Genomic DNA, 27,423 nt, shown 5'->3' on the forward strand with positions numbered 1-27,423 from the left:
AGTTGTTACTTGAAGAGGGATACATCAGCTATATGAATAAAGAACTAAGGGAATAAGGGCAGTTTCATGTAGGTTCTGCTGCTCCACCAGTGGTTTGGGATGTGCTTAAGGCCCGTTGCAGAGGCCATAAACTAAAATACTCAGATTATCAATACAAGGAGCAGATTAAGGAGATTTGTATAATGTCTTCTCTCAGTGCCATGGAATGTAATTTAGCACGTAGCATACAAAGGGCCTGATTTAGATTTCGGCTGAAAGGTTACTCCGTCACAACAGTGACGGATATCTTGTCGCCAAAATCTAAATCCCATACGATGGGATTTAGATTTCGGCAGAGAGGATACCCATAACCATTGTGATGGAGTAATTCCTCTGCCGAAATCCAAATCAGGCCCTAAATCATGCTTGGGAGTCTTTTGCCTCTATATTGGATCAATTTACAACCACTCAGGCCACACTCGGTGAGAGGCTTTGGGATAGGTTGGTAAAGAAGATTCAAGCAAAGCAAATAAATGTCTTTGAGAACAATGAAGGGATGGGTCGCTTACGGTCATTTCAGGTCAAGGATGGAATGAACACGAATAGTATCTAGGCAATCATTAATGAAAGGGATGATCTAGTTAATGATCAAATGCTTTTTAGCAAAGAATTTGGTAGGTATTATTAAAAGCTCTATCACGTGATGGGGCGGCTCCAGTAGATACCATTAGCCGTTTTAATGGTGAGCATTATAATTGCATGGTTACCGAGCCACAGCAGTCATGCATGGAGGACCCACGTTCCCTGTTGGAAGTTGAGAACACAGTAAGAGAGCTAGCCAAGGGGAAATCGTCTGGCCCAGATCAAATTCCTTTTGAATTTTATACAACCTTCTCAGAGGTTCTTGTGAGCTTTTCAACTCCGATGAGCTGTTTGGGCAGGTTCCCCAAACTTGGCTAGAAACTAATATTGGCATTCTTACTAAACAGAAGGACCCTAGGGTGTTTGGGTCATATCGGCCGATTTCACTGATCAAAGTAGATTTTAAAAACTACACTTGGATTCTTGCAAACAGACTATCTTCCTTGAATGTTGACCAGGTCAAAGGGAATCAACATGGGTTCCTACATGGGTGAGATACCACAGTCCACATGAACACAGCCATCTCCACTATAGAGGTTGGGTCGGCTGATGGGAGCCCGGTCGAAATAATAATGCTTGATGCTGAAAAAGCATTTTACCGGGTTTTCTGGTAATTTCTGTGGTCAGTGATGGGAGCGTCTCTCATTGGTCCCTGGATTATCAATAGGGCTCAACAGCTATATAAAGGCCTAAAAGCTAGGGTTTTGCATTCAGGTATTCTGTGAGATGCCCTTGTTCTAACCAGTGGCATAGAACTCTCCTCATACATAAATGAGCGAATTTCCTGCATACTGGAGTGTGCCTGAATGAAGCAGTGGTAAGTTACAGTAAGGGTCTTACTTATACCTACCAGTGGTCTTCGATTCTGACAGGAGAAAAGTCTGATTGCTGGTATCTTTTATGTCTGTGTTTGTACTTGATGTCGTACCCATTACTTTCAACCTTGGGTGAGGAACTCACAAGCTGCCCTGCAATGAGAGACCCTTTACAAAATTCTATGTGACAAGGTACTCACATGCTGCCACGTTATGAGATACCCACTGAAAACTCCCATGCAACCACAACATGATGAGATGCACACTGTAATGCGATGAGGTAGTTACACGTTGTCAAGGGATGACTTGCATTATATCCTGTCATACAAGGAGGTGTAATATTGTATTAGTATTTATAGTACTTTCCATAAACCCGGTGCAGTCTAAAGCATTTTCTCAATTGTTGTGAAAGTAGATCTCATATCTATCAATTACATGGTGTAACCGCAGCAACGCTGAGATTATAATCAGGTCCTTGGACACTCTCTGGAGTTTGTAGATTGGCCTATATTGAAAAAAGTTGTGCACAGTGTATAAAATATGGTGACAGGCTTGAAAGGTTTCATAGGGTACATCCACACAAGGGGATATACTACATAATGTTTTTTTGGGGCAGTTTTATGTAGCGTGACCTGGACCCTAAGGTATTGGAGCACTTTATGAGCCCTAGTTACATTGCACAAGGACACGCCTTCATTTTTATTTTTATTTTTTTAAGCAAAGAAGGTTTAAGTGATTTGTCCAGAATCTCAGGATGTTGAGCCCACGCCGAGACTCAAGCCTCATTTCCCTGTTCCACGGTCGGCAGCTCTGGCTGTGCGGTACATCCCTTCCCCCCACGCTGAGGTACCACTTAAGTAGTGTCAAGTGACGAGTCAGTCATAATATTCTGCCGTGCATTATGGCACTCCTATGCTGCTACACAATGAGATGCCCCATCCTAACAAGCAAAGAAGTACTCACGCTGCCATGCCAAGAGATACCCGATATACCGTGATTTTCGATGAGCTGTGCTCCTATATAAAGAAACCTCAAAGCGCCTCACCCTTTTCCGATAAAGGATCAAACTTTGGATACTTTTACACTTTTAGGGAGACCTGGCTGCCAAGGGAACGATGGCAGTCATGTAATTATTTGCACTTTTAAGAGGAATACCTGAGCATATCTGAAATGGGTGACTTGTTCGATATGTTCAGAGCTGTTAATATTTGTAAAATGCTATTGAGAACATTGTTTCTCATTCCGAAGTGGGGGGGTGTATTTTTATTTTTTTACATGAGTGCAGGCATTAAAAAGTTTGAAGACCATTCACGCGCTGCCACGAGGAGAAGGGCCCGTCGAATCCTGCCTCGTGATGCGGTACTCACGTGCTGCCACGCGATGCCCTCCCGCTGGTACTCTTCCTGCTCCTGCTGCAGGATCAGCTCGATGAACAGCTGCTGCAGCTTCTCGTTACAGTAATTGATGCAAAACTGCTCAAAGCTGCAATCAAACAAAGCCGTGCGTTATTGTCAAAACCCACCAAAAATAATTATTAAGCTATTTATTCACAATTAGTCATATCTTCTGCCGTACAAGAGACTAGCATTATATAATTACACCCTGTGACACGAGGAGTCTGCAAACATCACTGTCTCTCTCTCTTCTGGGTGAATTTATTCCCGACTCTCCAGCTTCATAAATTAGAGAACACACGCAGGCTTGCTGAGGATTTTGCAACGAGGAGAGGCATAAAATATTTTTTTAAGCGAGAAAGCAAACGAGTATGCCCTGAAGGTCGGACGAATTAATTGAATCTGCCCTGCAGATTGGAGAATATGCTAACAGTTCTAGCCCAAATCCTGCATGTTAGTAAAGGGGACAAATTGAATAACATTCACTGAGTTATTTGGCTGTTAATGGCGAAAATCATTCGGCCACAGATGTAAATAAACTGTCAGTAAGTCAAACGCAAGTCTAGTGCACAGAATGAACACAAAGGCCCAGATTTAAGAAAAGTGGTGCTTTCTTGCGACCCATTGCGTACCCCAAACACCACCATGTGTGTGTTGGGTATTTAACATAGGCGCACGATGGCTTAGGTTAGGGACGATAGAGTCATAATTTGTGACGCTATTGTACTTAGCAAGATTAGTGCCTAAAAATGTGGCAACTAATCCTGCAAAGTACATAGAGGCCCAGTAAAAAGAATGGTGTGCCTCCTTTTAACGCCTGCTCTGGGCAGGCATTAAAAATGCAGCTAAAAATGGCGCAATGGAATCTCATAGATTCTCTTGCGCCATTTTTGCGGTCCCCTTAATGGGGGAATGCCCCCCTTGCATACATTATGCCTGATGCAGGCATAATGTGGTGCAAGGTTTTACAAAGTGGTGCAAGCATTGCACCACTTTGCAAATATGACGTGGCTTTTTTGCCACACTATCGCCATATTAGCATAAAAAAAATTAATGCTAATGTGGCGATAGGCCCTTCTTAAATTTGGGCCAAAGTGCTTCAGGGACCCAGTAGCCACAGATTGGCTCACCCTCGAAAGTGGGATGTAGCTCAGCCGTGAGTGCATGAAATAAAGATAATATTTTGGCTATTGGTTTTGTTGATCAGGTAAACAGAGGTTTGAGAGAGCTGTGGGCCAGAAGCCCTCCGCCTCAGTTAAACCTTCACACACTGTTTACCACACGGAGAAGTGATCTCAGACTTCATGCACATTCATTCAGAGGCCTTTGGGCTAAAAATGGGTTGCCATTGTGTGAGAAAAACAATGGCATAGACGTCAATGGAGGTGGGCAAGCCAGAGAATTAAAGAGAAGAGTCAAGACAGTGGTCCAAGCCAACAAAAATTGTCTTGTGGATAGTCCCTTGCGTTATCTCATTCTCCTTCCATCTTGCTATCTACTTCATATTTACCCTTCATCTCATGACATAGCTCACGCTTTGTTTCTCTTCCACACTCTGAACTCTGTTTCTTTCTAGCTCCTCATTCATCACTCGCTTTCCTTCTTCTCCATCTCTCAATTTGTCTCTTTTTCTTTCATCTCTCACTTTTCTCGATCTCATCCTCTATGCCACACTACATCTTTCTTCCCTCTTTCTCTCTGATTCTTCTTCTCTTTTGACATGTTCTCACTCCCTCTATCCTTCCTAACAACCCTGTTATCAACCCCATGCAGCAAGTCCTTCCTTTATGTATTCTCTCCCTTTACACACTATTACATCACTCTCTCAGCCCACTGGGTACAGAAGTGGAGGGGCTGGTCAGTATCACTTTTTGTTTTTGCATTATAAGTGTGAAAATGCAGAGACAAATGAAGATTATGTTGTCCAGTGCATATAGCAAATTGTGTGCTTCCTTCCTTCTTTCCCTCTTTCATTCCTATTGTCAATTCTTCCTTCTTTCGCTCCTGCACTTAACTTTATTTCATGTCATTTTCCATTATTTCTCCCACCTCACTGCCTGTATCACTGCACAGCACTCAAACTCATCTTTCGTACAGCCAAGCTCCACTCTATGGCAAGGATGCATTTGGATGGGGATTTGTTTACACATCACTAAGATTGGAGTGCAGCAGATAAAGGGGTTCTAGTGAGTCTTTGTTGAACAGGCGTACATAAGAAAGATGACTTTTGTTTGTGTTGGAAATAGCCCTTTTTGCAGGGTTATCCCCAAAATGTTTTGCCCCTGACTTCCTAATTTTGACTCTGTGCTTAATTTAGCTTTTGCTAGCTTTAGCACTCTGGGCACTTTACCACTGCTGACCAGTGCTAAAGTGCAAGGACTCTGTCTAAATTGTATTGGCAATTGGCATATCCATGATTGGCATAACTGATTTACTAGTAAGTCTCTAATATAGTACACCATGTGTGCCCAGGGCCTGTAAAGCAAATGCTACTAGTGGGCCTGCAGCACTGATATTGCCACCTGCATGAGTAGCCCTGTAAACATGTCTCAGAACTACCCCTACAGTTTCTGTGTGGGCAGTTTTAAATTGCCATTTCTGTCAAGCCAGGCGCAAACGTTCCCTTTCACTACATGTAAGTCTTCCCTAATGTAGGCCTAAAGTAGCCACATGGGCAGGGTGCAGTGTATTTTAAAGGTCGGACATGTACTGGTATGTTTTACATGTCTTGATAGTGAAATACTGCTAAACTTTTTTTTCACTATTGCAAGGCATATCTCTCCCATAGGGTAACATGGGGATTGCCTTGAAATATCTTTTAAGTGTAATTTCCCACTGTGAGAAGATAGAGATATGCAGTTTGGGGGTCTCTGAATTCACAATTTAAAAATACATTGTTTGGTGAAGTTAGTTTTTAACTTGTAAGTTTGAAAATAGCACTTTGATAAAGTGGGTATTTTCTTGCTTAACCATTCTGTGCCTCTGCCTGTGGAATACACATCTGGGTCAGGATGACAGTCGGGCTGTTTGTGAATTCACTCTAGACCATAACACAAAGGGAGCTGAGGTGTGCCCTACATATCCTGATAGGTCTTCCTGGGCTAGAGTGGTGGGAGGAGCTGACACTTGCACCTGAATAGGGCTGTGCTTATCCCTACACAAAGCAGTCACCAAACCCCAGGAGTGTGTATGGGGCCAAGGCAGGAAAATCAGGGTCTTGTGCACTACAAAGACTTCGCTTTGAAGTTTGCCTACTTCAGATGAAGAAATGGGTATAAGTACTGGGCCTCTAACCCTACAAAGTTAGAACACCTCTGGACTGAGGACATTCTGGCGGGAGGAAGAGCTGGACGTTGTAGGAGGCACTGTCACTCTGCCTGTTGATTTGATGTGCTGGCCTGCTTCTATCCTGGGAGTGAAAGGACTGGACTTTGCTTTCTACATCCTGCTTCCAAAGGCTTTCCAAGGGCTTGGACTGGTCTTGCCTCCTGTTAAGAAGTCCCAGGGATGTTAAAGACTTCATCTGCCAGCACCTGGATTCTCTTGCTGAGAGTCCTGACTTGCCAGGTCATGCCAAATCCAGTTCCTGGGCCCTTCGGAGTGATATCTGGTTCAGTCAAGAAGAAAGCAGGCACATCCACTCTAAAGGGACTTCGGCACTGGCGCCGCTTTCTGACTCTGCGCCGCCTGCACCGGACCTATGGTCTCTGCTGAGTGCAATAACCGCAACATGCAATATGGGCCCTCTGCCACCACAGCGCCTCCGAAGTCCTGCCACAGCATGAGTCCTGAGTGCCATGTCCCTGATGTCCATGACACCTGGCTTCGCCGCAGCACCTGTGGCCCCAGTGGTGTGATCGTGACACCACAAAGTTGACCCCTTGCATCTTGACTTGTTGGATTCATCAACACCGCCTTGTCGTAAGGAACTGACGCCTTGCCACCGATGTCGAATCACCTCGGCCTAGCAACAAGGAACAAGTGTCTCACTTCCCTGGTAGCAGTAAAGAACCAATGCCTCACTTTCTTCAGTGATGCCTCACCTCCCTGACTCCGTGCAACAACTTTGTTTCCTCATTGTTTTCCAAGGTACTGTACCTAGGGTCCATGCGACTTTGTGACTGGCCTACACTCCCTCACGAGTGGCGCCGGACTATTGAGAATAACTCCATCAAGACTCTGTGATAGCCCCAGTTGGGGCTATTGTGTTTCCATGAGCTTTACTAAGATTTAATCTTTAAAAAATCATATCTTTACTTGTGAATGTTGAATTTATGTTGTTTTGGTCTTGTTTTACTCAGATAAATATAGGCTAATTTTCTAAACTGGCGTGCAGTACTTTTGTGGTGTTTTCACTGTATTACTGTGCATGTGTACAAATACTTTATACAGTGCCTCTGCGATAAGCCTGACTGCACATGCCAAGCTACCAAGGGGGTGAGCAGGGATTATTTTAGCTGTGTGACTCCCTTACTCTGACTAGAGTGTGGGTCCCTACTTGGATAGAGTGCAAACCACTGCAAACTAAGAGACCCCTTTTCTAACAGTTTGGCCTGTTGGGCCAGATTTATTTTGCGAGCCAGAGAGCATGTAAAGAAAACTAAAATAGATTATGATGATTTCTATTCATTATGTATTTGATTATAGGTTTCCATTAGCATGTGAACATAAATGATCTTTCAGTTGTTCATGCAATAAATCTTAAACTTTACATGTGCAGACTAGTTTATGTTTTGGGTTTCCTTGCCTCTTTTAGTAGGATTGTGCAGCAAGATGTCACTAAGTCATTGGCCCTTATAACTTCATAACCACTTCACAACATCACTTGCAATAGCAAAATAATTTTCCACAGTTTAATGTACATTGCTGTGAAATGTCATTACAATCCGTTCAGCCGTTTCTCCGCTACATGAAATACAAAAGTCTATGTAAAATGGAATAAAGATTGCAGCATCAAGGTGCACTGAAGGTCATCATTTAATATACTTTAAAAATAATAACATTGAATATATAATGAAAAAAAGTGTTGTAGAATGCACTGTTTTTGCCATTTTTCCCAAATGTTCCGTGGGGGAGGGGAGAGCCCCATTGTAGTGGTTAGGCTAACTTGCTATGCACCCTATAGGGTCTGGACTGACTATATGTGCCAGTGCTCCTTATGATTCCCAGTCTGGCCCTGGACAGAAACATTGTTTTGGAAGATAATGGTGGAATGGAACTACTTTTTGAAGTTTTTTCTTGTTGAACCTCCACCGAAAAGACTGTTGAATCTGGAGATTTAATGAGATTCTGTTGTCGCAATCTTCTTGACCCTGCGTCCATTGATCTTTCAAGCATTGTTGCAGAGGTCTCACGTGGAGAAAGGCGTTGGACAGCAAAAAAATGCAAGAGGCTTTGCATCCAGAGAGGTACATTTTCTATCTGTCAATGTTGTGCCATGTAATAACTAGTGACATTTTGAGAAATGGAATACACTCTTTTCTCCGAAGGAGACACTTATTTTCCTCTGGTCGTATTCAGAGATGCTTCCAGGTAGGTTAGGATTTGATCCAGAGATGTGGCTGATTTCTCCAGGTTCACATGTAGCCTGAAGTGGTCCAACAACTCAACAGAGTATCCAAAGTCTAGATATGCTTGTAGAAGTACAGTGTTCTCCTTCACTTATGCCTATGGTGTTTCTTCTTCATTGATCTCCCTCTTTGGGGGTCCTTTTTATGGGAGGAAGCTGGAACTGTAGAGGTGCCCTCCCTTTTCTTCTCTAGTTTTCCTTTCCTCTTCCTCTCTGAGTTCCTCCAATGTCCCTCTCAGGGGAATTCCCTTCTGTCCTTAAGGGATCTCTTTTCATTTTTTGACAAAAGCGGCATTCTTTCACAGTGCGGGATGGACATAAGCAGACTACACATAGGCATGCGGGTCCGAAGTGGCCTTCTTTCTCCCACAGGAGGGGCACTTCACAAAAAGTGAAAGCTTTTCTGAAGAAAAAAATCGATGAATGTGTTAAAAAACAGGGAAGGTGTTTCTTTTTTCAAGAGACGTTGAATATATTTTTCAAAAATATTTTTCTGTGAGAATGCCTATGATGCAGAACTAGGACTACAGAAAGGTAAAATTTCCTTTTTTCCTCACTATCTCTTCTTTTTTCTGCTCAATGCTCAGTTAGTTGACATCTTGTGTTATTTATAATAATACTCTTGCATGAAAGTCACTTTTTTGCAGAAAATGCTAAAATATAATAAAACACAAGGATATTAGCCTGGTATTTGAAAGGAATTTCAAAATTAATTCAAACTTTATTCCATAACAGATAGGTTTTAAAATGGTAGATCCATTCGTACAAAATATTATGCCTTATTATGTGAAACTAATGAGACCCTTTAGCATGCTGTCACTGATTCTACATCCTCACACACTTCTACTAAATAAATATACATTCCTAGATCAAACAATTACTGTGTAATTACAAAGTCAATTAATTTCTCACTCTATCTACTACGTGATCGAATCATTGTACCTCTTACACACAGTGGCACACTCACTTTGACCTTGAGGCGAGTAGGTCGAAACGGGGGGTGTAATTTAAATAATCCGGTAAATACTATTATTGCAGGTTGAGGTATTTACCTAGTGCAGTAAATAACTTCTGTTCTGAGTTCCAGAGCGTAAAAAGAGATGTAACGGATGCAGATTACGTATGCACAGCAAACAAATCTGTCTGTTTTTTCTTTATGTCCTACACTTTCCCCCTATAAATTTGAGCATATTTAACATGTTGTGTCTTTGTGTTGGCAAATATGTTGGTACTTCAACTGATGATCCTGTGATTGGTGAGAGTGTTTAGAATGGTGGTGATGAGTCATTCGGTGTTTCTTCTCCTTGGATCTCCCTCGGTGGGCGTCCTTTTCATAGGAGGAAGCTGGAACCTGAGATCTCCCTTTTCTTCTTCTCAGTTGGGACTATTCCACTTTTATGAGAGAATCCTTCCATACAGAAAGAAATGTTACTTGTATTTCTAGTTCTGTAGAAAAGAAATTTAAAGAAGAAAGAAGGATTATTACTTGGAGTACAAAATGTATGACTCCGGGGGGCCATGAAAACTTCTACGAAGATGTACTGTGGGAGTAACTGTTCATTTTGTGGTCTAGTATTGTGCCAGTATCTCTTCTTAGGCCTTGCTGTTTTCTTTGGTCCACTGCTTTCAACAAGTTGGATTGTTTTATGGTTTATAGGTTTCTCTATGAGTGGTGGTTTCTCTTGTTTGGATGGACTTCCTTGCTCCGATTTTCACTGCTTACATGACGAGTTGTGATATTACTCTGGAAGCCCTCTCATTCAGGTCACTTAAACGGAAATTAGTTTTGATATATATAGTATCATATAACATTTTCACTGTTAAAGTTACATATTTATCTTGTGAACCAAAAACGACCAACATCTTCTAAATCTTGGGATGACAGTTCAATCATAGTTTGTAATCTTACGTTTTTGCAATTGTGATTCATTTACAGAAAACAGAATATTCTGGTCTGACCGGCTGAATTTGCTGAGAGCATGATTAAATATAACCGCTCCCGGCCACCTTAGCTCACAAAGACCATAGGAAGCGGTCAGACTGAATTAAAGAAGAGCCACATTTTCAACTCCTTCCGGAAAAGCAGAATTGGTTCCAGTGTTTCCTAACCAAACACGAAGATGAGCGACCACCATGCTGGAATTTCTGAATCCTTTCCCTTGCAGAAGGTTATCGACTGCAGGTGGAACAGAGAGGGAAGGTAAGTGGCAATGAGATGTTAAAGATATCTGAGTGCCTTCCTGAAGACCTCTGTGGCAGATGCAAAGAGTGTCAAATATAACGCGCGCATAGAGATCGAAGTTCATGGAGGTTGAAAAGGTGATGAGTGACTAAACACAGTGTGTCCCAGAATGCTTTTTAACTGCTATAGACTGCTCAAAGAAGAACATGGTTTCATGTTGCTAAGATGGATACTACCGGCACATATTGTGAGTGAATGGAGAAATGATTTGCATTCATTCCGAGCAGTGCAGCTGTTTATCCTCAAGCAGATTTGATAGCTAGGAGTGTGTAAATATACAATGTTTGGATTCCTACACTCAGAAAAACAAGCACTGGAACGGTATTCCTGCTCACATCCTTGAGCGTGATGCAGGACTTGGTGGTTTCAGCATGAGTGATTTCGTTACTGATATTATAAATGATATATTGCTTTCTGTATGCGTGAAATAATTCCTGGAATACTGTTCTTTCTCACATCTTTGAAGTTTCGGCCTGGATGTAACTCCTTGCCTTCTACTTAAATACATTTCTTTATAGCTGCTACACAATAAAGAACAGCATGGCCTAAAACCACATGAATTCCATATGAGATTTATTTAGATTGTTGAGCGAGAGTGGGCATCACGAAACACTTGAGGTATGACTTCTCTTGTCCCACACTCTGCAATAATAACACATTGCATATTACACATTTCGCGTACATTTTACACACACATGGTGTATGGTTCTGTGAGCAGGATGTCAGGCTCGTCCTATGCCTGACTCCCCGTCATTGTCCCTTCGTTGTAACTGCCAAGCTCCCTCCCATTCGAGGGCACATCATAACACGTTTCAAATCTTCCACGACAGATAAAGTACCAACATAACTGACCGAGACAAGTTAATAAAATAGTTCCCCACACTGCCACCTCTCAGCAGCGAGGATGAGGCAACGGCTGCTGGTGGAGGGGCCCCTGAGAAGCATGAGAATAAGAAAACAATCACATAGCGTTTTCACCGGGCCTATGAATCTATTTATTTATCTTCCTGACTCTTTGTCTTTGTTCTCAAATTCCACAACACCCTCTCTTTCTCTTCCTCTCAAAACATTTATTGACTTCCCCCGACCCCCTCCACAAGACCTCCAAACTCCAGGCTACTAACCACACATGTGAATTCTTCTGAGATGTTTTCAGAAGTCTGCGTCATACAGTGAATCACCACAGCATTTTTAGCAGTGCTCCCTGGTGAATTGCTGTGGCTTCCTACCCTTTATTAGATGTCACTCTCATCCCCTTAACTCTTCCCTGACTCCAGTCTCTCTCCACATTCTCATACACTTCTTAGTGTACTTCAGGGCATATTTAAGAGCCCCTAGCGCCACCTTAGCGCTGCAATAGCATAATTCTTTTTACTCTAAGATGGTGCCAAAGTGGCTTTTCTGCCGCGCCATATTTACAAAGTGGCGCAATGCATGCATTGCGCCACTTTATAACTCCTTGCGCCTCAATATGCCTGCACCAGGCATAATTGAAGCAAAGGGGTGCGTACTGGCACTAGGAAGCCCGCAAAAAAGGCACAGTGAAATTTAACAGATTTCACTGCACCATTTTAGGCATAATTTTTAACGCCTGCTTAGAGCAGGTGTTAAAATGACGCTCCCATAGTAACCTTTGGGCCCCCTAGCACTTTGCTGCAGAGGCGCAAAATTTGTGACGCTAGCGTAGCGAAGCGGCACAATAGCGTCAAAAATGTTGACGCTATTGTGCTAACGACTGCCACGGTGTGCCGTATTTACGATACGGCACACCATGGCATCGTTAAGTGCCAGTAGGTTGGAGCAAGAAAAGTGGCGCATCATAGCTGATGCACCACTTTTTCTTAAATATGGGCCTTTTTTCTCTATCCCTATCTTACCTATTATTGTCGAAGATCTCAAAGCCATAGATATCCAGAACTCCAATCACAGTGTTCTTTCCATGGACACGGGCGTCGTAGTTTTTCACCTCAATGACGCTGTTGATGCGCCCCACAATCCAGCAGAAAAGGCGTTCGTAGATGGCCTGCAAAACAGGAAGGCAAAAAACATGAGGCAGTCCTTAAAGTATGATGTCCTTCTCTGCACACCCACAGTACTTACAGGGCGTCAGGGCGTGTGAATGGATAACTTGCCATCTTTCCAGATCTATGTAGATAGTGTGTGTTCATATATGTGTGTGTGAGACAAAGTGCGAGGTTAGATCATAAGATCTTAGGCAGAAAGCAATTAACGTGCCTGCATTCTTGAGCTAAAGTTGGAATGGAAAACATCTGTCCTCTGCTGGTGTATCTGTGCTGAGAAAATTAGGAAATGCTCGGCTGGGATCTCTTTGTGATAGACATCTCAAGACTGTTTCTAGGAGGTGGGAGGGTCTCCTCTGTCACTGATCCTCAACTTTGGAATGCTCCCCAAGGTTGAACATAAATATATGATATGACACATCTTACTTAAGTTCCTGGCTTTAATGTACTTCCTTGGACAGTAGCAGTGTTTGTGTGCTGAATGGAATTAGTAGCAAGAGACAATGTCTGTCAAAGCACCCTCACTGCGAATGAACGTAACACAACTGTAAGCCTTTTAAACTGCATCACCCACAGCCCTTACCTTGGCACAGGCATCCCTCCCATAGTTGGCTTCCTTAGAGTTGTGCCTCTTCTCAATCACCTCGCCTCCACCCGTGGCCACCATCCGGCACAGCAAGGTTTTGAACACCTCCTCGCGTGATGTGGCAGTCAGCTCTGAAATGTAGGAGACCAGAGCACCATTTTGCACCCCCACTGTGTCTCCCTCACAGACAAAGCACAGATTTCCCTGTAGAAAAATATATAGATATTACAAATAGAAAAGGAACAGGCTGAATTCCGAGAACATTTATTCTTTTTTGTCTGACATACTAAGTGGGAACCATAATAAATGGATAGCATTTTTATTCCCTTAGATTCACATTCCTCATCAGATCCACCGACTTCCAGCTGGCCAAATATACACGGACATTTGTGACTCACATGTCTCAAGCCTAGCTGCAAAGCAACAGAGAATTGTACACGACAGGGATGTTGCACCTGATAGTAACAAAGAGGAAGGAGTTCTGTGATTGTTATCTTGGTATGAAACCTTTGGTTGGTTCATAAATTGCATTTATTACCATAAGACCTCTTTGAGCCACCAATCAGAACACAATCAGCTTATAAGTCGCTTCTTTTTAGATTGGAAAGATACAAATTTTTAATCTTCACTAATTTTCATTTACATTTGCAAATATATAGTGGATGCTAATATGTTTTATATTGAGAGTAATTCAGTGTTATTGGTTATTGTTAGTCATTTGGATTCCGTTGGGTGCTCAGCAAACCATTCCATGCATTTATTCCAGCTTCTATGTGGTAGATTACCTTAACAGGAGTTAGGTTGGATCATTAGTGGTTTGGCGGTATGTGAGTTCACGTAGATGGTCGGTAGGGTTAGTAGATGGGCTTGAGCATTTAAGGTATTGTTAGGTTACACGGGTATGACTTTGAAAGAAGGAGAGAATGAAAGAAGGAGCAGGTTGTGCTCAGAGGGAGGATGCATGCAAAGGATGGAAAGTAATTAAAGGAACATTTGAAAGAAAAAAAAGGCAATAGTCAGAAGTTAGGTCAGTTTTCATGCCAGATTTAGAAATATAGACACCACTTTTTTAGATGTCATGCAATTTGAGGATGCAAGCCTACAGAAATAATAGCATACTTTAATTTGATTATAGTGGTATATTAAGTACTTTCAATCAGCACTAGAATCAAAGGAACAGTCTGTCCACTGAAGACTATAATTACATCACCAGTCCAAAAGGCCAGCTGATCAAATCAAGGGTTGGACGCATAGAGTAATGGTTGTATAATAATTGTATGCATATTCTGGGAAGAATTGAGTGTGTGTGTTTGATTGAAGCAGTTACCTCATGATCATCACAATGTGAGAAGATATATTGGTATGTAGTGCTAAAACTGAAAAAGAGATTCTGCAAACACTGAAGTGGATGTCTGGTGATGTTTGTCCAGAAGAGTGGCTCACAGTATTAATTATAAGAAGTGCTGTAGCATATTTTCTTCACATGATTTATGCTAGGACCGGGTCAATGAAGCTTTTCATCCAGCATGTAAGAGTGTGAAGACAGTAGGCATCAAAACTTCAACAATAAAATACATTTTACAGGATGACTCTTTTAGGGACACACATGATACTACAAGTTGAAATAAAGTTCAAGGGGTTTTATTACAAGTTAATGCTTAGTCTGACATAGATAATTCTCACCAAAATTATAAAGATACAAAATCATAATAGGTTGACCAAACCTTCTAAAGAAGTTCAGACGAACTAACATGAGAAATACTAAGCACTCAACGACCGCAACGCACAAGAGCAATACAAAAATCTGAAATGGAGGAAACGTGCTCCCTAATCCTGTTAACCATTTATCAGGTCTAAGTCTACAATTCTACAAGCCTGGGCCAAGGGAAAACCATACGAATTAGCAATTACATTTAACATGTTTTGAGACAAGCACATGTGGACAAAAACACAAAAGGCACAAAAAGGACAAAAATAATTTGGTAAAAGGAAATCTGGGGAATCAAGAAATTAAGGTTAACAAAAAATAGGTAAAAAGGGAAAGTGTCAGTATTTCAGAAGCTCGATCAAGAGTTTTCTTCTTGGATCAAGGATAGTTTTTTCTGAGTCTCAGCAAGGCATTTCAAAGGTGCAAAGGTTAGAGAGGGTTGCACCTCTCAGAGTCCAAGGGGTTCAGCAAGCGACAAAAAGATCAGCTGCAATAAAGTCTGGAAAAGGACTGTGCTGCAAATCCATTTGAGGAACGGTATATTAAAGTTCATTGGACACGATGATTCGTCCGTCCATGACTCAAAAAGTGGAAATGACCAATGGCAAACAGTCATATGAATCAGACTGCAACATCAGAGAGAATTCAGGGCTTCCATGTGTTCTCTTCCATGCAAATTTGAAACATTTTATATACATATTTATTTCAAGCTTCCTGAATGTACGGGTCTCAAGGTTTAGCTCACAAGCCTGCTATGCATAAAACAATACAATATCTATTCCCAAGCTAGCTTTCTCATGAGAATGATATCTGAAAGAAAAGCTCACATTAACAAGAATGGATCAACATTTTCTGCACAGTCACGAAGCAGGGCCTTGCAGGCCTCACATAGACTAATCCAAGCAGCAAATTAATTTATGCATTCATTGCACTTTTTACATTTTAAAACATAAATTAATTTTTAATAAGCTACCAGACATATTCAGGTTACAGAAAATTAAAAACGAAAAGATTCTGTTAACCCTTTCATATAAATATTGGATGGTACTACAATCTCTGCATTTGCATGTTACTTTTAAAACATTTTCTGCATGAAATCTAATATCATTTTAATGCAGACTGTTACTGTGAACTGTTACTTAAAAGGTCAAATAATTCGTTAAACATAAATTTAAAACGCTATACCCATTGCTTTTCAAATGCTTGCCTAGAGTGAATGCATGTTAATATAGCCTTTCAGTGCACCACTTTACAATTAAACTATTAATACTTTGCTTCATAGATTGTCACACTTCAATGATCACTGTGACATGAAGGGCAGTACTAAAGTTTCTAATACATCAGTAGCAAAGCAGGATCACTGTGGATACCCACTGGTGGTAGCTTGGACAACTTCCGCACCATAAAGAAAGTGTATTGCTTTTAACTTGAGGCTGGAGGGTGGAGATCCAGACACCTAAGTAAGGCAACGGTGACTGGATTCCCCTTAGAAATTAAATGAAGACTTTATTATTAAGGGGCTGGATGATTAAACCTCCTGAAGCACAGCCCAGTGTTGAAGGGTAAGGGCGGGCTAGACTGCAGACTCTGTTTTACAGTTTTAAAGGTGTTCCTATAGGTGAGGCCCAGCCTTTTGTCTTTTGTGATAACAGGGAAATGCAGAAAACTCACATCTTTTTGCGTGTGCTCTAGGCTGGAGATTACCCTGCTGTGAGGGGCATCACTAAACAAAGGCTGGATCTGGAGAACAGCCAGGAAAAGATATTTACATTCTCGTGCCAACAACTACAATGTTTTGTGAGGTGTCCAGTCCCTTCAAAGTCTCACTAATCCTTTCTGTAACAATAATTGAAAGGTTAATTACTTCCCTGCATAAATCCTAGACAGGTGTTTGAAGTTAATTTACTATTGTCCCCTCGGAAATTGTGCTTGCGATGTTTTTGTGAACTATTTACATTCTAACAGTTTCCATACACCGCCTGCTGCCAATTAATTGATACCAGTATTGAGTTTTTTTATGACTATCGTTAAACTGAGGGGAAAACACAATATTCAGTACAGACTAGTGTGTGTGTCAACATCAGGACAGTGCACGCTCTACGGGCGACGTAATGCAAAAAGCCAATCCTTATGTAATGTAATAATTCATGCATTGTGTGTTGATGCTGTATGTTAACCTTTTGCATTGCATAGATGTATCCCGAAATGTCTTTATTACTGTTTGCAATGTATTGCTCATTTTCAAGGCTTTGCTGCAGGACTGCAGGGTGTGGTCCTTATTCTGAGCCCTTCTAGAATCCTTTCCTGCAGCCAGACTGGGTGTGGCACATGAGCGGGCCTTGGGTCTATTTAAGGGACCCAGCCCAGCTCCACATGCTCACTATTTTGAGGTCCCGGTGCAGAGCAGCAGCATTTTCCTGAGCTCCTGTACCAAAGGCCTACCTAGGCTTTTCCAGGCCCTGTCTTCCTTATCTTGGTGATCCTCCAGCAGGTCGGTAAGACGGAGGTCGGGTTAGGCCCCCGACTCCGTTATCAGACATATTTGAGTTTTGGGCCTTTTGAGTTGATCGCGTGCGCGATCATAATCTTGGCATTTAAACTTTGATGTTCGAATCGGCGCAATTCATTCCTGGCATTTAACTCTGGCAGTTCAGATCGACAGAACCCGCGATCGTAATCTTGGCATTTAAACTTTGATGTTCAAATTGGCAGCAGTGTGCACGATTCATTCCTGGCATTTAACTCTGGCAGTTCGGATCGGCAGAACGCACGATCGTAATCTTGGCTTTTAAACTTTGATGTTCAAATCGGCAGCAGTGTGCGCGATTCATTCCTGGCATTTAACTCTGGCATTTCAGATCGGCAGAACGTGCGATCGTAATCTTGGCATTTAAACTTCGATGTTCGAATCGGCAGCAGTGTGCACGATTCATTCCTGGCATTTAACTCTTGCAGTTCAGATCGGCAGAACACGCGATCATAATCTTGCCATTTAAACTTTGATGTTCGAATCGGCAGCAGTGTGCGCGATTCATTCCTAGAATTTAACTCTTGCAGTTCAGATCGGCAGAGCGCACGATTGTAATCTTGGCATTGAAACCTTGATGTTCGAATCGGGAGCAGTGTGCGCGATTCATTTCTGGAATTTAACTTTTGCAGTTCAGATCGGCAGAGCACTCGATCGTAATCATGGCATTTAAACTTTGATGTTCGAATCGGCAGCAGTGTGCGCGATTCATTCCTGGCATTTAGCTCTTGCAGTTCAGATTGGCAGTGTGTGCGATCATTCCCTGGCATTAAAACATTGGTGGTTGAATCGGCAACAGTGTGCGCAATTCATTCTTGGTCATTAATCATTGTAGATTAGATCAGCAGAGTGTGCGATCATTTCTAGACATTGAAATCTGGATGCACAGTTTTGTATTAAAGTGATTAATAATTTCTAGTCAATTGAATCATGAAATTCAAGACATAGTGTGACCTTGCAGTATCATTCACGAGTCTTTCGCAGTTCATTTATGAAAACTAATGTGATCATTGATTCTTGTTATAATGTAGTCTCTACTCTGAGAACTAACTTGAGACAGTTTAATGTTCAAAGTACAATATGGTATTCTAAGATCACTCATATGAAAGTTTGCATAATCCTTTTTTATTTTCCAGGTATCCAGAACTATTACTGTCATGTTATAGAAAAGCTCTTGATCATTCATGTTATCAATATATAAATATTTAGGAACAAAGTTTATGAAAGTCATTGTACATACTTTTGCTATTGTGTTCTTAACTCTTGCTTCCACAGGTCTCCTTCCCCGCTGTTCCCAACCTAAAACCACATCCCCCACTTGGCCATTCTTTAACTCTGTGCTATAATAGCAAGTAGAGTTTGGAGCTGCCAGGAGGTGGACATATTGGGAACAGGCGCAAACCCCGAGGATCCGGTCTCCCTGACAGTGTGGCAACAAGTCCACAAAGAATCTCTCTTCTCTGTTTATTTTTTGTATACAGGATCTTCAAATCAGATGTTTCATGGTGCAATGCAAAAGAAACTTTTTCGATCCTACTGTCCAGTAATAAACAATGTGGGGGTTCATCACAACCTCCATGCTAAGACTAAAATGTATATTCCATTATGATCAGAGAAGGATGCAGGGGGCCCTGTGCAAATTGACCAACTAATGGTTCATTGGTGAGCCTGCTCATGAGTCAGAAACAAATGTATGATGGAACAACGCATGCGAGAACTGCGTTGTTTCCACGCATGCCTTTACTACGCATGCCTTTAAAACAATTTTTCATTGTAAAAGCATGCCTAGTAAAGGCATGTGTGGGAATGGCATGCACGGTTCTAGCATGCCAAAGGCCCAAAAGTTCCCCACCCCTAATACTTAAACTATCCCGCCCCCCACCCGCCCTAAAAACAAAACTACCATGACCCCACCCCTAAAAACAAAACTACCCCGACCCCACCACCCGCCCTAAGGGCCCAAAATACCCCATCTCTAATACTTAAACTATCCTGACCCCCCACCTGCCCCGAAAAACAAAACTTCCCCAACCCCCCCACCTGCCTTAAAAACAAAACTACCCAGACCCCCACACCTGCCCCTAAAAACAAAACTACCCCCACCCCTAAAAACTGAACTACCCTGACACCCCCACCCTTAGCCCTAAAACCTTCCCTGACCCCCTCACCCACCCTATAAACCACCAACACCCCCAACAGCCCTAAAAACAAAACTACCCCGACTCCCCCATCACCGCCACTAAAAACAAAACTACCCCAACACACCCACCCGCCCTAAAAACAACCGACCCCCCACCCACCCTAAAAACAAAACTACCCGACCCCCTCATCCCACCCATATAAACAAAACTACCCTGACCCTCCACCCCTAAAAACAAAACTATCCCAACCCCTCCACCTCCTCCCCTAAAAACAAAACTACCCCGACAACCCCAACCAACCCTGAGTCCTAAAACCTTTCCCGACCCTCCACTCGCCCTAAAAACAACCGACCCCCTATCCGCCCTAAGCACAAAACGACCCCAGCCCTCCACCCTGCCCCTAAAAACAAAATTACCCCATCCCCTTACCTCTCCCCCTAAAAACAAAATTACCACGACCCCCCACTCGCCCTAAAAACAAAATTACATCACCCCTACTCCTAACAAAAAAAATAGCCCAATCCCCACTCTAAGCCCTTAATCCACCCCACCCATAAAAACTACCCCTCAACCCTGTCCCAGCCCCAGTTACCTGACCAGGTCCTCTGCCGACCCACTCTGCCTTAACCACACATATGCATAGTTCAGCACATGCATGCTTAAAACAGAGAAAAAGCCATGCATTGATCCGGCAAGCGTGGTTACGCTCGTATGGGAAATGTCTGCATTGTTCCCAACTCGTTGTTCAGGACGTTTCCCGTCAGAACCACAAGGGAGCCCGTGCACTTTGGAAGCTTAATTCTTAAGTAAGGGTCTAGGTGCTCTGCACCCATACCTAAGGAAGTGATTGTAAACTGTTTGTGCAATAAGGTTAACCTTACAAACAGACAGGGCTGAGCATAACTTGTCTATGCCTGCTTACGCTCACTTTCACCATTTTGGCCATGTTTATAGGGAGAACATTCCAACAGTGAAAGGAAGGTCAGTATCATGCTGGATACATGCTACTCAGAGGTCCTGAATTGATCCTTTCCAGGAACGAGAGTGTAACAAGTACAGCCCTTGGACTACCTGGACCCAGATATTGCTTCTGGCTTGTAGAATTTTGAAGAAATTGTAGGGTATGCATCAGATACCTAGAACTTTTCCAAAAAGATGCTGTAAGAGTAATTGATGGCAAATAACACCAAGGGCATTATAGGTTGCACAAAGAATGGAAACGTCCTTTCAACTGTGCAAGGCACACCTATGCGTTGACCACTGGGAAATATTCTGCAAATCCTGTGCCTCTACTCCAAAGAGGTGAAGGCATTAACAAAAGGTAATCAGTGCCCTCTGTGGGGATTTGAAGATTGACTTAGAAGGGCTGAATCAAATTAACAACAGGGAATTTAAGTATGAAACTAGATGTGGCCTAAAAAATAAGGCTGGCTTGCATTTTGAGTCCTTACTAAAATACTTTTAAAAAGCCTGCTGCAATGAAAAAACAAACCAAAAAATGATTGTTTTCTGTATACAGTGCATCTGTAAGATAAAGAAATGTAATGTGACATGACTCAGTGCACTTTTGAAATGTAAGATAGCCCCTCATGAAATACAATGCAAGGGGTTGTGGCCAACCGATGAGCAAGATGGAGGCTTGCTAAAGAGGCTCCTCCGACCCATCGGCCCTATCCCCTGACATCCGCTACAACATCCATCTCCCGTGCCGGGGACGCCTCAGATATAAAGGCTGTGAATATACCAAAGGTTTGTTTATTTTGACCTCTGAACGATCTCACATTGAAGAACGAGGTAATGCCTAGGTGGCATTGCAGAGCCGCTAACTCGCAGACCGGCCGTGGCCATAATTGCAGAAGGGAGTCGTGGCTGTAATAGAAATACATCTTGAGCTTAACTGCGAAGACTCAACAATGTGGCTTCTCGTGCCGCAGCCAACCCAGCATTCACGAAGTTAGGAGGCGGCCGTGTTCCTGTGGGAAGGTGTGTTACTAGCGGGACTGCCCGTCGACAGCCTCAGGGATGCGCAGCTTGTTGCCAGGGGTTTAACCTGGCCGCCCAGAAATACAGCATTGCTAGGCAGCAAACACCATTAACAACTTGGCAGCACCCCCCACAGTGCCATTCCTGACTGCAAGGAGCATTGAAGACCCTGCCAACTCAATTGAACTCAGCTGCCCGTATTGGGACGCTGCAAGGGAAACGCAGTGTTGCCACGTCTGACAGCCCCCTGCTGCAAGGCCAGGAGTGAAGTCGCGGGCAGCTCCAGGAGGTGGTCTGCCTGCACCAGAGATACTGTGAGTGCTATGAGGGCCCACAGGAGAAATAGAGACCAACGCACCCCATCAGGCTTTAAGGTAGGGGCCTCCAATGAGATACAGTGACAGTGCTCCAACATCACGCATGTTTAAGATATTTGCTTGCTTTCCGCCTTCACTGGTGGATATTGGGAAGGCACCACTTCATCGAAAGGCCCTGAAATAAGGACTAACCATTCTCCAGTCAGTCTCCTTCCCACAGGCACACTACACTGGTAATTGACACTAAGGCGAGATCTGATTAGGTACCGTAAAGAGCTACCTGATTACAATGAAAGCTTTTCCTCCCTTGTTTCACCCATTTTGAGGACCACTGCCCCCACAATCACCACAAAGTGTGGGAAACGCTTTGACACAGTGGCATCATGCTTTATCTGTCACTCCCTTGAAATTGCTAAGGGGAGATTCAGGTGGGTTGAGGGGCAAGCGGTGGGAAAACCAACAGGCTGTAGGGTATGTCCTCGGAAAAGACTCTCCCAAGTAGGCAGAGTGGGCTACCATAGCGACACTTCACACTCGCCATTCCTATACTTCACTGCTGGGAACCCCCAAGACCAGGCCCCATGAAAATGACCAGAGGCAAGGGCACTTGTAGCGCACATCAAACTAAACTACCACAAATATGCACTACCCAGAGACTCTGGTACTGCATCTGTGATTCAGGAACCGCAGACTCCTTGAAATTGTTCATCCCCTGAAGATGAAAAACTCACTCTAAAAGGCATTATGAAGGCAATCCACACCCTGGAGACCAAAATAGATTCAGTCAAATTGCCCACAAGAGGGAACCTGGGGTAGAAAAGGGATATATAAGAAGGACTGGAGTCCTGCCGCCCCTCGGCAAGGGAGGTGTTCTTTGTATAGAGACACGTGTCCCATACTCGATGAGGGGATGGGATCCTGGGAAGAGATGTATGTTTTGCTGCCTTATCCTCTCTCTCCAGATTGATATGAGTCCCCGGATACAGAAGGGGGGACTATCGAATGTACTGTCTGGTCACCTGTTGATGCTCTGTATCTGATGCCAAGTTATTGATGATGTTGGTGGTACAGTAATAAAATTGATGATATAATAATAAAATGAAACAAATCGATTCAGGCCGCTTACCGCCGTGCAGAAGACCGCCAACACACCGCTGCGACTGCGGAATTCCGCCACGGTCATTGTGACCCAAAGCCCGGAATCCGCCAAAGTTTAGACACCCACACATGTCCATCACACCAAAGGTCAGTGATAAACTGGCGATAACAAAACCTCCACCGTCACGCCAACAGGAATACGCCCACACTATCACGACCCACGAATCCACGCAGCGGTCTTTCAACCGTGGTATTCCATTGGCAGTACACACCACCGCGCTCAAAATACACACACTTTTACAAAACACATCCACATTGTACAATTCAAAATATACACACCTGATACACATACACACACCACTCCCACACATCCAATACAATATAAAACACCCACCCACAAACCCCTATGACCACAATTGCGACTGAAGGCCAGAGAGGGACACCACCAGAAACAACACTAGCATCCACAGGCACTCAACATTATCACTCACATAACATCCACGCACCTCACACAACACACCTCTAAATATCACCTCACACATCACAACACACACCACCCCACACATCACCCACACCACCCCATGGCCCAGCAAAGACACCCCAGGTTCTCTGAGGAGGAGCTCAGGGTCATGGTAGAGGAAATCATCCGGGTAGAGCAACAGCTATTCGGATCACAGGTGCAGCACACCTCTATAGCTAGGAAGATGGAGCTATGGTGCAGAATCGTGGACAGGGTCAACGCAGTGGGACAGCATCCAAGAACTAGGGATGACATCAGGAAGAGGTGGAACGACCCACGGGGAAGGTGCGTTCCGTGGTCCCAAGACACCACATTGCGGTACAGAGGACTGGCGCTGGGCCCCCACCTCCTCCCCCACAACTAACAACATGGGAGGAGCAGGTCTTGGCTATACTGCATCCTGAGGGCCTCGCAGGAGTAGCTGGAGGAATGGACTCTGGTAAGTCAAATCTTAACTATTACATCCCCCACCCTACCTGCATGCCATCACATACCCTCACTCTCGCCCTCACCCCCATCACTCCAACTCCTCACACATGTCCCAATATCACAAACCACACATCCCAAACTCAAGCCCTGCATGCAACACCAAAGCATGGACACCCATCACCAAAGCATGGCCACTGCACATACCCATACACCCCCCTAAACCATAATCACACAAGGTCCTACACAGGAATGCAAGCACTGGGGTACACGGTCACCCACCCATTGCACACCATGGCACACACAGATGCAATAATCATGCTTTTACACCCCTGCAGGACCCCTACCCAACGTCACCAGACAGGAGGGTCCAGACATGTCCACTCCACCCACAGAAGAGGCCCACAGTGATGACAGCAGCTCTGTCCAACTGGATCTAGACGACCAGCCCGGCCCATCTGGGACCTCGGGACAGTCGGTTCCCCTCACACTGGCAAAAGCCACTACAGAACTTCCCCCCTCTGGAAACACCAGCACAGCACCCACCCAGCGGGCCCATACCTCTGTCCCCAGGACACGTCAATCAGCAGTGTGTCCACCACTATAGGGAACCCAGGCTAACTCACCACCCCAACAACAACAGGGTCATGGGGGCAGTGGGCACACGGCTCAGGGGACAGAGGCCCAGGAACACAGGGGAACTGGGAGGACTGCTGTGCGACAGGGGGAGGACAGGCCCAGGGAACCCACTCTCCACGAGGCCCTCTCCAACATCATGGGAGCCTACCACCATTCCCAGGAGACGATGGCAACGGTACTGGCCAAGTTTCAGTAGACCCAGCGGCTGCAGGAGGAACAGTATTTGGGCTTCAGGGAGGAAATCAAATCCATCAATTCCACCCTGGGCACCATTGTAGGGGTGCTGAAGGAACTAGTGAACACCAGGAGGGACACTGTGGCACAACAAGGGGCCCTGACACTAGCCTGGATGATGAACTGCCCACTACCTCCGCCAGCGCTAGTGGACAGGAGGCACTGCCACAGGACCACCACACTAGCACCCCACCCCCTGCAGAGGGAGAACCACCCCGCAAACGGTCCCTGAGATCCAGGAAAAAGACAGAGAACAATGCCAAGACCCCCGCCAAGAATTGAGACCGCCCTGATTGTCATCCATTTGTCCCACCTTGTCACCCTGTCCATCCTTAAACTGTCCGAGCTCCAGTTCCTATGCCCGTTTGGACAATGCAGCTGTGAGATTAATAGACTGTACTCTGCCATGGACATTCCTCCACCATCACCCCTCACCATTTTACAACCTCCTCCAATATTGAGCACCTAAATAAACACCCTTAAAGCACAAAACAATCTGGAGTCAGTCTGTGATTTCGAAATAGTGTATTAGCAATTACAGTGGCAAAATGCTCTTTCAAATGTAATGTCAACATACCTATGTCACACAGCTCTAGTCCATGAGGAAACAAAGCAGATGTCACACAGTGGGACCCACATCTGTGAAATCGTAAGGGAAAGTGACAACTCAGTGACCATACACTGGGTGAAAATGACAGACAGTAGAGAGGTAGTAGATTTAAATTAGATGTAGCAGGCAGTGTTGTCTTCTTACCTGTGTGTCACTGGAAGTATTGAAGGATCACTGTGTTCCTGTTGTCGATGTCCTCTTCTTCTGCTTCCTCGTCTTCACTGTCCACAGGCTCCACAGCTGCCACAACACCTCCATCTGGACCATCCTCCTGCAGAAAAGGCACCTGTCGTCGCAAAGCCAAGTTGTGAAGCATACAGCAGGCCACGATGATCTGGCATACCTTCTTTGGTGAGTAGAATAGGGAACCACCTGTCATATGGAGGCACAGGAACCTGGCCTTCAGGAGGCCGAAGGCCTGCTCTATAATCCTCCTAGTCCGCCCATGGGCCTCATTGTAGCGTTCCTCTGCCCTTGTCCTGGGATTCCTCACTGGGGTCAGTAGCCATGACAGGTTGGGGTAACCAGAGTCACCTGCAAATGGCGATGGACAACTGTTAGACACACACTAACTCATAGGGACATCCACAGACCCAGACAACTATTCCCACTGTATTGGGTCCATGTGCTCACCTTATAGCCACATCCAGTGCCTCTGTAGGTGCCCCATCACATAAGGGATGCTGCTATTCCGCAGGATGTAAGCGTCATGCACTGAGCCATGGAATTTTGCATTAACACAGGAGATGTACTGGTCTGCCAAACACACCATCTGCACATTCATGGAATGGTAACTCTTCCGGTTTCTGTACACCTGTTCACTCCTGCGTGGGGGACCAAGGCCACATGTGTCCCATCAATAGCACCTATGATGTTGGGGATATGTCCCAGGGCATAGAAATCACCTTTCACTGTAGGCAAATTCTCCACCTGAGGGAAAACGATGTAGCTCCGCATGTGTTTCAGCAGGGCAGACAACACTCTGGACAACACGTTGGAAAACATAGGCTGGGACATCCCTGATGCTATGGCCACTGTTGTTTGAAAAGACCCACTTGCTAGGAAATGGAGTACTGACAGCACCTGCACTTGAGGGGGGATTCCTGTGGGATGGCGGATAGCTGACATCAGGTCTGGCTCCAACTGGGCACACAGTTCTAGGATTGTGGCACGATCAAGCCTGTAGGTGATGATCACATGTCGCTCCTCCATTGTCGACAGGTCCACCACCAGTCTGTACACCGGAGGATGCCACCATCTCCTCACATGCCCCAGGGGACGGTGCCTATGGAGGAGAACAGCGAGCAGAGAGTCAACCAACTCTGAGGTACGTAAACACAGCTTACTCTGAAAATATTCATACATCGAAATTTGCCTGTATGAGTGTTTAGGCAAGGCCTACGAATGTGTGACGCTGTCAAAAATAATGCCATGTGGCCCCCTGAAATGGTGGCTGCCTGACCAGTAAAGTGGGACAATGGGATATGAGGTAACTGCGCTGGCGTTGTACACTCTCGCGGTAGGCGGTCGAAGACCGCTGCACAATTCTGCATTGGTTATCATTGGACCCTATGGGTCCCAGGAGCCAATGACGATGTACGCCGGCGGTGACAGTACGCACCGCCGCGGACGTGACCGCCATTTTCTATCTGTTCAATCACTCGATACCTGATCTTCGACAGGAGAGGACATACACTGCAAGTGCTGCTGTGACCTCAGTCTGAAAGAGACAATGGCTCGTGTGTCTGGGGAAAGGGCCCCTACCTTCAGCACGGAGGAGTTGGAGAAACTCGTGGATGGGGTCCTCCCCCAGTACACGCTACTCTACGGTCCTCCAAACAAACAGGTAAGTACATTGTGAGCATGCTGTATGGGCAATGCCTGTGTGGAGTGGGGTGGATGAAAGATAGGGGGGGTGAGAAGGAGGCGTGCATGAAACGACGGTGAGTGCATGTGCGTCATGGCAAGGGTA

General features: G+C 44.5%; 1 protein-coding gene across 2 annotated transcripts in view; it reads right to left on the minus strand.

The window, feature by feature from the left end:
- LOC138261666 (unconventional myosin-Ig-like) overlaps nucleotides 1-27,423 on the minus strand; it is a 912,364-nt gene that overhangs the window by 541,184 nt on the left and 343,757 nt on the right. For both annotated transcript variants that reach the window (XM_069210894.1, XM_069210895.1), the window contains 3 exons: nucleotides 13,246-13,452; nucleotides 12,519-12,664; nucleotides 2,804-2,918 (listed from right to left, as the gene is read on the minus strand). In XM_069210894.1, the coding sequence (XP_069066995.1) occupies nucleotides 2,804-2,918; nucleotides 12,519-12,664; nucleotides 13,246-13,452 (468 nt within the window). The remainder of the gene's footprint in view (nucleotides 1-2,803; nucleotides 2,919-12,518; nucleotides 12,665-13,245; nucleotides 13,453-27,423) is intronic.

This window comes from Pleurodeles waltl, chromosome 10 (genome assembly GCF_031143425.1).
Source record: "Pleurodeles waltl isolate 20211129_DDA chromosome 10, aPleWal1.hap1.20221129, whole genome shotgun sequence".
Classification (NCBI taxonomy): Eukaryota; Metazoa; Chordata; class Amphibia; order Caudata; family Salamandridae; genus Pleurodeles; species Pleurodeles waltl.